The sequence below is a fragment of the Manihot esculenta genome, chromosome 6, assembly GCF_001659605.2.
Source record: "Manihot esculenta cultivar AM560-2 chromosome 6, M.esculenta_v8, whole genome shotgun sequence".
NCBI classification, from domain to species: domain Eukaryota; kingdom Viridiplantae; phylum Streptophyta; class Magnoliopsida; order Malpighiales; family Euphorbiaceae; genus Manihot; species Manihot esculenta.
In genome coordinates this window covers 13,169,267-13,182,493 of record NC_035166.2, presented here as the reverse complement: position 1 = coordinate 13,182,493, position 13,227 = coordinate 13,169,267, and the positions used below count along the sequence as shown (strand labels likewise).

General features: G+C 22.4%; 2 protein-coding genes across 2 annotated transcripts; both read left to right on the top strand.

Annotated features, from left to right (window-relative positions):
- Positions 1-3,708: 3,708 nt before the first annotated feature.
- LOC110617153 (receptor-like protein 9a) lies at positions 3,709-4,689 on the top strand. Its single transcript, XM_021759764.2, has 4 exons — positions 3,709-4,042; positions 4,138-4,293; positions 4,383-4,457; positions 4,532-4,689. The coding sequence occupies exons 1-4, from the start codon at positions 3,709-3,711 to the stop codon at positions 4,687-4,689; spliced, it is 723 nt and encodes a 240-aa protein (XP_021615456.2).
- A 3,943-nt stretch (positions 4,690-8,632) lies between these two features.
- LOC110617152 (receptor-like protein 15) lies at positions 8,633-10,417 on the top strand (the record flags this gene model as incomplete). Its single annotated transcript, XM_021759763.2, has 1 exon — positions 8,633-10,417. A coding segment is annotated over one exon (1,701 nt), but the record flags the coding sequence as incomplete, so codon positions are not given.
- Positions 10,418-13,227: the final 2,810 nt, after the last annotated feature.

The window sequence follows — 13,227 nt, the reverse complement described above, 5'->3', positions numbered from 1 at the left end:
AAAAAATGATGTTGTGATGTAGGAAAAGAATATACCTAGATTCTTAACTAGAGATGGACAAAAACTCTTTGCCGAGGTTCATAGAATAATCAAAGAGGTTAATAGGTTTTAGTCAAACCAATTCCGTGAGAATAGGTAACTAGCTTGATTAGAAAATAATTTATGAGTTTCGAGAGAAGACATTAAAATAAAATATTAAGATTGTTCTTTCTTTAAAAAGTAATTTATCCCTAATTAAGTGAGTGAATTAATTCATATGCAATAGTTAAATTGATTTTATGAACTCCGATCCCTAGAGGCTTTCTCCGTTCTTCATTTGTTAACTCTTTGCACTAAATTGATTAGTAGTAGTTCATAATTTATCTTTGAATTCTTATTCTTCGTTTAATGGATAAGTTTATTTGTCTAAATAAGTATAGTTTCTACATTTTTGTTAATAAATTATAGAGACGTACAATTAAATTAAGTAATTAAGAAATAATAACTAAATAATTATTTTTCATAAAATACAAATTTAGAAATAATTAACCCCCAAAGTAATTTCAGACCACAAGAAAAATTGTCTTTAATCAAAATTGACCAGTTATTAATATATAGCAGAATAAAAATTAAGAATCCATTTGAGAATTTACCTGAATATGATTTCTATAATTCGATTTGAAATTTTAATTTTTATCTTAAAATGCTATCCAAGTACATTAGGTAATATCTATTGGATAAAACCTTATCACAAACTAGGCTCACTATTCAGTTCTAATTAAAATAAATAAATTTATTAATTAATTAATTCAGTTTGATTTTTAATAATTTAAATTAATTTTTAAGTATTCATTTAATAAAATCAATTATTTTGATTTAATTTAATTTTTATAAAAATAAAATAATATAATTGAACCGAAACAAAATTCTCTAAAAATCTTTTTTAAGAATCAATTTCCATATCAAATTATATTTTATTCAATTACATAGCAAGAAATTAGAAAAAATAGAAAAATAAAGGATAATTCTAAAATTAATTAAGTTGACTTCCGGTCAAAGTTTCTACTTAAAAAAAATAAATAACATGGTTTATTCTAGTAAATTAACGCGTTTTCATAGAAAATTAAAAGATAATAAGCTAAAAGTTAAAACTGAAAATAAAAGATAACAAGTTAAAAGTCTCAATGAATGAAGATTGAAGATGCATATGAGTGGCCAATAGTTCTGAAAAAAAAAAAAAAATTGTAGGATAGCATCTAATCAACTTGGAGGATGAGGTCTAAAAAGAAAGTCTCTCAACTTGTGGAAAATGATGCCATTTGCTTGTGGAAGAAGTAGACTTGTCACAGAAAGTGATAGCATAAATAAAGTTATGACAGTTAAAACCAAACAACACGTACTCATGGATATTTGTTTCTGACTCATTCAATTTTAAAATTAAATTATACTCATAATATTTTATTTTTATAATCATATTTAAATAGCATATTATAACCCATCTAAAAAAAAGAAAAAAGCATATTATAACCACATTATATTATAAACAAAATTAATGCAAAATTGTACCTATGAAAAATAAATCTTGTCGACGGACATTTTGTGAATAATCAATATTGCCTTTAAAAAAAATTAATTTCTATATGATATTATTTTTTATATTTACATGCAAATGACATTATGTATTGAAAATGTATTTATAATAAATAATTTATTAAACATGATAAATTCATTATCTTTAATTTATTAATTATTTAAATCAAATAGAAGATAATTTTAAATATGATCTATAAACATAACAAGGTAATTTTAAATATGATTTATAAACATAACATGAAAATGACACGAAAAATTAAATATTATGATTAAATTTATTCGTACCCGTATCAAAATTATGTCAACTCGTTTATAGTACGATAATAATTATACTGTGTCACATGTCACAGGTTGATTTGATAACTCAATTTGACACATTTTATTATTTGTGTCACATATTAAATCTGACACCCGCAAACTCTTAATTATATTATTAAAAAAATATATTATTTAATATAAATATTAATTTTTTTAATAAATGGTTTCTATTTTGTTTATTAAAAATTTATTTAATATATATGTTTATATAATATTATATTATCTGGTAAATTTTTTATTAAAATATTAATTTATTAAATATTAAACTTTCAATTAAGCTTCATATTTTGATATATTCCTAAATGTATAAATATTAAAAATAAATATATAAATTTTATATAATATATTATTTTAAAAATATTAAAATATTAAATTTATATTAACATATAAATCAAATAAATAATATTGAGTTTTGTCAAAATATATTAAATATAGTGAATTATATCAAATTATGTTAATAGATTTATCGTTTATTCGTGTCAAATCGTATTAAATAGATCGTATCATATAATGTTAGCCCAATATGATTAAATTAATTATATTATTTCGTATAATAGATATAATAAAGGAGTCTTGTTAATATTTAGATTTTTTAACCGATTTAATAATTATATCGTATTTATATCGATTTTTAATTATATTTGTATTAAATTCGTATCGACGTAAATATTAACCGCAAACTCAAATTATCACTCCTAAAATTAATTCCATATATAAATTGTATCATCTATCTCTCAACGTTAAAAGTAATTTCATTATTTGTCTCTCAATTTTATTTTATTACCAAAACTAGTTTTATTTTCAACTTTATGTGTCATTAAAATATCTTTGAACTTTAATTTTACCTCAACAAAAACTCTTTTATCTGTAAAGCAAGTTCGCAGTGAAAAAGTTTGAAATTACCTTTTTCTTCTCTTTCCTTTTATCTTTTTATTATTGTATAATATTTATTTATGTAATCTTTTAATGAAGGTTGTTAATATTAATTTATTTAAAATATTAAAAATCTTAATTAAAATATTACATAAATAAATAAATATTGAGAATTTCATTATTTTGAAAAAAATTCATAAATTAATATAAAAGCTACAATATTTATTTTGATATTAAAAATAATAATTAATTTTATTAGTAAATATAATAAAATATAATATAAAATTTTATCTATTTAATTGTAAAAATAAGAAAAAATACAAATAATAAGGAAAAAAAAAAAAAGAAGATAATGTCAATATTTCTAACTCAGAAACCTGCCATTGCAAGTGAGGAAAACTTTTGTTTAAACTAAATTAAAGTTGAAAGATATTTTGCCGAAAAAATAGAATTGAGGAATAAATATGAACTCCTAATTGAATTGAATTGATGGATAAATATGAAAAAATAAAATTGAGGGATAAATATGAACACCTGATAAATTGAGATCATTCCTAATAAATATATTAAATTTAATTATATATTTTGAGATGACTGAAGTAATATTTTGAGATAATTTTATAAAATTATTGAATTTACTCCTAATTGAATTCTTAATTTTATTTAAATTTAGTTATTTTTAAATTTTATATAAAATAAAATAATTAATAGTCCCTTTTAGTAGGATGGAATTTTGTCGCAAAGAGAAGTCTTGCAACTTGCATAATTGACTCATGGAAAATGATAGTACTAATTGATTCAAAATTAATTAATTCATGACTTATAATTAAAACCAAACAATACGGTATCCTAGGCTTGGTCCTCATTGGGCTGGGATCTGGCTATAAAAGGTGAAAGCATTTATGTATTGGGATGCAAGAGATCATAATGAAGGAGTGTTGGATAATGGTGATGATGATTTTATTATTAAAAGAGAGTTGGTGCTCTGATGGATGTTTGGAGAATGAGAGAATTGCTCTGTTGCAAATCAAATCTCATTTCAATTCTTCTTCTTCTTCTTTTTTTATGTCTGCTTTGGATATAACTGCTGACTGTTGTAATTGGAAACGCGTAGACTGCAACGCCACCACAGGGCATGTTGTCCAACTCTCTCTTGATGGTGTAAGAAGCACAGAAGGAGATTATTGGTATCTAAATGCTTCTTTGTTTCTTCCCTTCCAGCAATTGAATTCTCTTTCCCTGTTGGGAAATAATATAGCTGGTTGCATCAAGAATGAAGGTTTGGAATTCAATTGAAATTCACTTAATTAGCATTTTTTTTCCTTTATTTATTTAATAAATTTGTTAAATGTTTTAACTACATCCTTTTTGCAGGTTTTGAAAGGTTATCAGCACTTGGCAATTTGGAGGTTCTTAATTTAGGTGACAACAGTTTCCACAAAAGCATCTTATCATCTCTAAGTGGTCTTTCATCTTTAAAATATTTATATCTATATGGAAATAGATTGAAAGGGATAATTAACATTGAAGGTAACAGAGCTTGATTTTCTACCCTCCTTATTCATTGCTGTCAGCATCATTATCTCATACAAAAATGCCATTTCTATATTATTCAACAGAGTTCAATCATCTAATAAGTTTGAAGGATTTGAGTTTATCGGATAATGCAATTGAAGGCTTTATATCTTCAAATGGTAGGAATTTATCTTTTACTTCTTTCATCATTATTTTTCTTAAATTAGGTATAAGCAAATAATAACTTGTACAGGTAATGAAGAACTGAAACTGAGCAATTTGGAGTACCTTTCTTTAAGTTCTAATCATGTTAATATCAGCCTTTTATCACCACTCACTAGACTTCCATCTCTCAAATATTTAGATTTAGAATATAATCAACTGGAAGGACCATTCAATTTCAAAGGTTAGATATTATTTTTTATTTTTCAATTTTTTTTTACTATTTGATCTAAAAAATTTTATAATTATATAATTATTTTTGCTTTCTCATTAAATTAGAATTGGGCAAAAGCAAGCTAGTGACATTGAACTTGAGTGGCAATAACATTACAAAATTTGTAGACTCAAGAGGTATGTTTAATAAGTGTTTGGTTCAATTCTATCTTACAAAATTATATAAAATTCAATTAAATTCTAAATAAAATTCATTTAAAATGAATTTTATTATTTAGTATGACATAATTTAAAATATAAAATTCAATTAAATTCCACATAACTTATCTTTTCATTTTCTAAATTACCCTTTAGAGTAAAATTAAAAAGTTACACTCTATCAACAAATTTTATATTTAATAAGTTTATAACAATTAATAAAAAAATAAGCTCATTAAAAATGTATTAATAAATTTAAAATAAATTTTCTTGATTTGATGGTTTACATAATAAAATAAATAGCCTTACTGATTTGAGAAAATAAACTTAAATATTATAAAATTAAGAAAAATATATAGTATATAATTATCAATATATAAGTTTATAACCAATTCCATAGAATTGAATTTTAATTCTTATTCAAATTAAATGCATAAAATATAAAACATTAAATCAATGAAAAATAAAGGGTAAATTTATAAAATATATACTATTACATAAATATTTATTTATATATTATAAAATTAAAACTCTCTTAAAACTCATAATAATATATTATCATAATTAGTAGTTCGATATTTTTATAAGTAATTAAATTTTAATACGTAGCATTTTTAAAAAATTATTTTGAAATATTTAAATAAAATTAAAATAATAATATAAAAATAGCTAAATTTTGCCTACCGTCAATATCAGTTTAAGTGTTTGTTTCATTATTATGCTTCAATTTATAATTTATATATATAGAAAGCGTCGGTTTTATCATGATCTTATTTAGTTATTTACAATTAAATTTAAATTTTAAAATAAATAATTATTTTATTATTTAAATAATTTTAAATTAATAATTATTCATATATATCGTACAAAATGATTTTAAATTTTTATCATTTAGAATTAATGCATGTTTAAATTTTTTATTTATAAATTTAATTAATTTTATTTAATAAATATGTAGGATAATTATTAAAATTAATAATTTTGATAATATTTAAAATAATTTTTTTGAGATAAGGCTATTAAAATAATAAGTTTAAATATTAAAATAATTATCGTCATATCATATTATTAATTGTTAATTTTTTGAGTTTAATTAATTTTATTTGATAATTAATTATTATTTAAATATATTTTAATAATTATTATTTTATATTTTTTAACACATTTATCATTAAATTTATAGGCTTTGATATATATATATATATATATATATATGATAATTAAAAAAATTAAATTTTCATATACGATTATTAAAATAACAAACATAAATATTATTTAAAAATATTAAAAATAATTATCATAATATTAAAATATTAAATAATAAATTCAAATTTACAAAATACAAATTGAAATGTTTATCAACAAATTAATAATTTAAAAAAAATAAGATACTAAAGAGGTTATTTTAATTTAAATATTAGTAATTTTATTATTATTTAAATACTTAAAAAATATTTAAATGAATAATCTTATTAAAAAATGGATGAAAAAATTTCAAATAAATTATTTTTTATAAAAAAATAATTTGAAAATTTAAATTTAAAAATATTTAAATAAAATATTAAAATTATTATGATAATAAATAATTATTATCGAATTAAATTATAATTGAAGTAATTAAGTTTCATTCAGAAAAACTCTTTAATGGTTGTTAAAATTATAAATTTAGAGTTTTGTCCAAAAGCAGTCAAGTGGTTGAACTGACTCTTTATTTTTATATGTACGCTTATTTTATTTATTTTATTATTAAAAAATTTTATATTACCGAATATGTATATATATAAATACAATATTTTTATTTATAAAAAATAATTTTATTTTTTTAATATTAAAATAATTTTATCTCACAAATAACACCATATTACGCAATATAACAACTAAATCAGCTGTAATTGAACCAAAATAAATAATATTTTTAATTTCTAATTAAATTTTATTTATATTACGTTAATTAAAAAATATTTTTTAAATAAATTAAAAATAATATAAATATTAATATAGTTATGATTTTTACATATTTTATTTCATAATATATGATATTTAATAATTATAAAATTAATTTATTTAATATTATAAAATTTTTTATTACAATCTTTATTTAAAGTAAAAAAATATTTATAATATTGTACAAGTGAATATGTTATTAATTTTAAATTTAATAGAATTAAATTACTTATTATATTAAAAATAATTTATTAAGATTATTTTTCATATTATAATTCACATTTAATAATATAATATTATTTTTCAAAATAATATTTATTTAGGAAAAATAAGATTTAAAATAAAAGAATTATGAAAAATAAGATTAAATTTCATTATAATTTTTTTTATTTCTTTTATCCGCTAATATCAATATGAAGTATACATTTCACAATTAATATATTTACATAACTTAACCTTTTGTTTATTGTTTGTTAAATATTATTCAAAATAATATTTATTTAGGAAAAAGAAAATTTAAAATAAAAGAATTATGAAAAATAAGATTAAATTTCATTATAATTTTTTTTATTTCTTTTATCCGTTAATATCAATATGAAGTATTTAATTTTTATTAATTCTTTTTTTAACTTGGCTTGATATTAAATTAATAGAGATTCAAAGATGAAAGAAAAATAATAATAATAATGTTGAATCGGGACTAACATAAGAAAAATAATAATAATATTTTACTGCAACTAATAATTTTATATATTTTATAAATAATTATTAAAGTAAGTTTAGTTAACTTTAATATTAATATTAATATTCGAAAATACTTAAAAATAATTTTAATATATTAAAATTATATAAAAAATTTTATCGTGTATTTTTTTTATTCTGTAACATATAATAAAATAAAGAATCATTTAATTTAATGTATACATAATAAATTTTACTATTAATTATTCAACACAAACTTTTATTTTATTTTTTAATTTTCATTCACATGTTTTAAATTCTTAATTTTTGGATTTTGCTTTTATTGTTGGCTATCAATGAAATGGATGGTTTTTTTTTTGTAATTACTTGCAGAAATAAGGGCTTCAAACAATATAAGTGAGCTGTATTTAGATGATATCACCATAACAAAAGGAAGCAAGTTATTGGAATCATTGGTAGCATTTAGCCACCTTAAAAGTCTATCTCTGGAGTCATGCAAATTCGAAGGAGCAATACTCAATCAAGGTAAGCTAATTACTTTATTATTATAATTATTTTTCACTATTTATTTTCAAAAGATATATTTCATTAAAACTCTAAATGTTTATGTTCACATATTTAAATTTTGAAGTTATAGATTCTATCAAAAACAAAGGATTACATCATAATTTACTCTGCATTTTTTAAATTTAATGTAGACATTAGGTATAATTCTAGCAAATTAGAAATATTTGGCTTTATTAATTATATTTCGTTTTAACAAATATCTAACTCTGCATTTTAACAAATAATTAGTTTTGCGTTTTTTATTTAAACTTGATGAAGATTACCAAAAGATTATATTTCGTATTTTCCCTATTTGATAGGCTTGCCTCATCTGAAGGATTTGGAAGATTTAAAATTGGATTTTTCTATCATCAATGACAACTTTCTACAAAAAGTTGAAGTAATGTCGTCTCTTAAGAAATTATCATTGCATGGTTGCAGTGGACTTAATGATACGAAGTTTCTAAACCAAGGTAAAATTAATATTAATCTCTCTTTATTTGAGATTTATTTCATTTTGGAGATTCTGGCTAAAACTTTTGCAAATGAATTTACAGGTGTGTGCAAATTAAAGCAACTTCAAGAGTTAGATATTTCCAGTAATTATATCATTGGTAACTTACCTTCATGTCTGGCTAATATGACATTTCTTCAATCGTTAGATCTCTCTTCCAATAATTTTGTCGGAAATATCTCTTTATCTCCACTTACGGATTTAACAAATCTCGAACATTTGGATCTCTCACACAATCTTTTCCAAATTCCAATTTCGTTGGGTCTATTTTTCAACCATTCAAAGTTCAAACACTTTAAAAGTCAGGGTAACAATGAAATATATGGAGAAAAAACTGAACAAAATTTGACCCCAATGTTTCAACTAGAGACTCTTTATATCGATAGTTATGCATGTATTGAAGCATTTCCCAAATTCCTTTATTATCAGCATAACTTACGAGTAGCCAGTCTGCAAAGCTTGAAATTGAGAGGAAGATTTCCATATTGGTTGTTACAAAACAACACAAAACTAGAAGAACTTTACTTAAATAACAATTCTCTCTCAGGGCCTCTTCAATTACCGCTTCATTCCCATTTGAATTTGTCATTCTTAGATATCTCAGATAATCTCTTCCATGGAATTATTCCACCAGATATTGGAACACATTTGTCGAGATTGGAACTTGTAGACTTGTCTAAAAATGATTTCAATGGTAGCATTCCTTCATTTCGAAATATGAGCCTATTGCAAATTTTAGACTTATCCAATAATGATATTTCTGGAAGCTTACCCTCTGATTTTAGCTGTTCACATATGATAGAAGTTCATTTGTCCAGAAATCAGCTTCAAGGATCATTAGAAGATGCATTTTTCGATTGCCTTCAATTGGTTGTGTTAGATCTTAGCCACAATAATATGACTGGAAGCATTCCATCATGGTTTGAAAGGTTTTATCAATTGGCCTATATGATTTTGGGTCATAATAATATTGAAGGGGAAATCCCAATTCAGTTGTGCAATTTGACCCAATTAAGCTTGATTGACCTTTCACATAATAATCTGTCTGGTCATATTCCCCCTTGTCTAAGATCTACAAGCAATTTTGCTCGCTTGTCTGATCATGAAAAGATAGAGTTCACAACGAAGAGGAATATCTATTCTTACCAACCAAGCATGCTGTATTACTTCTCAGGAATTGATCTCTCATGCAACAAGCTGATAGGCCAAATTCCTATCCAAATTGGTAACCTCAATGAGATCCATGTACTAAATTTATCCCACAACAATTTGAATGGAAAAATTCCAGCATCATTTTCTAACTTGAGTCAAATTGAGAGCTTGGATCTTTCACACAACAACTTGCAAGGGAACATTCCTTCTCAACTCACTGAGTTGGATTTTTTGGAAGTCTTCAATGTGTCATGCAATAATTTATCTGGTAGAACACCGGAAAAGGTTAAACAGTTTGCAACATTTGATGAAAGCAGTTATCGAGATAACCATCTTCTTTGTGGATGGCCATTGCAAAAAGATTGTGATCCTCCATCAATCTCAAGAAGTTCAAATGATGCTGAAGAAAGTAATTGCTTCATTGACATGGAAGATTTTTATGTGAGTTTTGGGGTGGCTTACGTTATGGTGTTGTTGACAATTGCTGGAGTTTTATTCATAAATCCATATTGGAGGCAAGTTTGGTTTTACTTCGTTGAGGTTAGTATAGACAAGTGCTACTATTTTCTAATAGACAATCTTGGTAAGTTTAAATTATTTTGATGGTGAAATCAATATCAAGAATTATGTATTTATGTACTTTTACTTTCAACATCAATAAATAATGTAAAATATGCATTTCCTTTACCATGTTTGCCTCCAGCGACCTGTAATATTAAAAAAAAAATCTTAATTCTTTTTATATTTCACAATTTAGAAATTGTAAAATATATTAAAGATTAGTTTAAATAGGTTTTATATGAAATAGAGTTTAAACAACTTTTTTATGAAGTAGGGTTCGGTGAGTATGTTATTTAAAGAGTCTTGATTTTTTTAAAAAAATAAATTTAAATTTTATTTATTTACGGAAAATAATTTATATTTAAAAAATAATTTTTTTTAAAAAAATACTTTGTAATTAACTTTTTTTTATTGTTGGCAAAAGGTCTTTTTAAACTCCTGGTAAATTTTAAAAAATTTACTTAAAAAATTTACTTTTACTTTCAACATCAATGAATAATGTAAATTGTGCATTTCCTTTACTATATTTGCCTCCAAATTCAGCTTGCGAAAACTTTCTTAATAAAATCCCTACATATTTCTTCAGTAACATGTAATATTAAAAAAATATCTTAATTCTTTTTATATTTCACAGTTTAGAATTTATAAAATATATTAAAACTTAGTTTAAACAGCTTTTATATGAAATAGGATTTAAACAGCTTTTTTATGAAATTGGGTTAGGTGAGTAAGTTATTTAAAGAGTTTTGATTTAAAAATAAATAAATTAAAATTTTATTTATTTACGGAAAATAACTTATATTTAAAAAATTATTGAATTAACTCCTAATTGAATTCTCAATTTTATTCAAATTTGGTTATTTTTAAAAGATTATATAAAATAAAATAATTAACAGTCCCTTTTAGTAGGATGGAATCTCGTCGCATAGAGAAGTCTTACAACTTGCATAATTGATTCAAAAAAAATGATAGTACTAATTGATTCAAAATTAATTCATGACTTATAATTAAAACCAAACAATACGGTATCCTAGGCATGGTCCTCACTGGGCTGGGATCTACCTATAAAAGGTGAAAGCATTTATGTATTGGGATGCAAGAGATCATAATGAAGGAGTGTTGGATAATGGTGATGATGATTTTATTATTAAAAGAGAGTTGGTGCTCTGATGGATGTTTGGAGAATGAGAGTATTGCTCTGTTGCAAATCAAATCTCATTTCAATTCTTCTTCTTCTTCTTTTATGTCTGCTTGGGGTATAACTGCTGACTGTTGTAGTTGGGTATGCGTATACTGCAACTCCACCACAGGGCATGTTGTCCAACTCTCTCTTGATGGTGTAAGAAGCACAGAAGGAGATTATTGGTATCTAAATGCTTCTTTGTTTCTTCCCTTCCAGCAATTGAGTTATCTTTCCTTGGTGGGAAATAATATAGCTGGTTGCATCAAGAATGAAGGGATAAATTTGTTAGCGTTTTTTTTTTTCCTTTATTTATTTAATAAATTTATTAAATGTTTAAACTACATTCTTTTGCAGGTTTTGAAAGATTATCAGCACTTGGCAATTTGGAGTTTCTTGATTTAACTAACAACAGTTTCCACAAAAGCATCTTATCATCTCTAAGTGGTCTTTCATCTTTAAAATACTTAAATCTGAATGCAAATAGATTGAAAGGGATAATTAACATTGAGGATAAGAGCTTGATTTTCTACCCTCCTTATTCATTGCTGTCATCATCATTATCTCATACAAAAATGTCATTTCTATATTATTCAACAGAGTTCAATCATCTAATAAGTTTGAAGAAGTTGCATTTTTCATTTAATGCAAATGAAGGCTTCATATCTTCAAATGGTAGGAATTTATCTTTTACTTCTTTCATTATTTTTTTCTTAAATTAGTTATAAGTAAATAATAACTTGTACAGGTAGCGAGGAATTACTGAAACTGAACAGTTTAGAGTAACTTTGTTTGAGTTATAATCATGTTAATATCAGTCTTATCACCACTCGCTAGACTTCCATATCTCAAATATTTAGATTTAGAATATAATCAATTGGAAGAACTATTTAATTTCAAAGGTTAGCTATTATTTTTTATTTTTCTATTCCCTTCCTTTTTATTTTTTCACAATTTCATCGTAAAAGACTTTCTTATTAAATTAGAATTGGGCGTAAACAACTTAGAGACGTTGGTATTGAGTGGCAATAACATTACAGAATTTGTAGACTCAAGAGGTATGTTGATTACCTATATAGTGTTCGGTTCAATTGTCTTGTGGAATTTCATTAAATTTTAAATAAAATTCATTTGAAATGAATTATGACACAATTTAAAATACCAAATTCAATTAAATTTTATATGACTTATTTTTTTATTTTCTAAATTACTCTTAAGAGTAAAATTAAAAAATTATACTCTATCAACAAATTTTATATTTAATAAATTTGTAACAATTAACAAAAATATAAACTCATTAAAAATATATTAATAAATTTTCATGACTTGGTGTTTACATAATAAAATAAATAGTGTTATTAATAAGAGAAAATTAACTTAAATATTATAAAATTAAAAAAATACTCTATCAACAAATTTTATATTTAATAAATTTGTAACAATTAACAAAAATATAAACTCATTAAAAATATATTATTATGTAAATTTTGTGAAATTATTTCAAATTCCATCAAATTTAATAGGAATTGATTTTAATTGGAACCAATTCCATAGAATTAAATTTTAATTTTTATTCAAACTAAATACACAAAATATAAAATTCAATTGAATTACATAAAAATTTAAGAATTGGAATTAAATGCAGTGCTAAACTTTTCTTTTTCTGTTTATTATTTTTAATAATATATAGAATATAATTTTTTAAAATAATATATATATATATAAGAAAATTAAATTTAAAAGTAAAGAATTATGA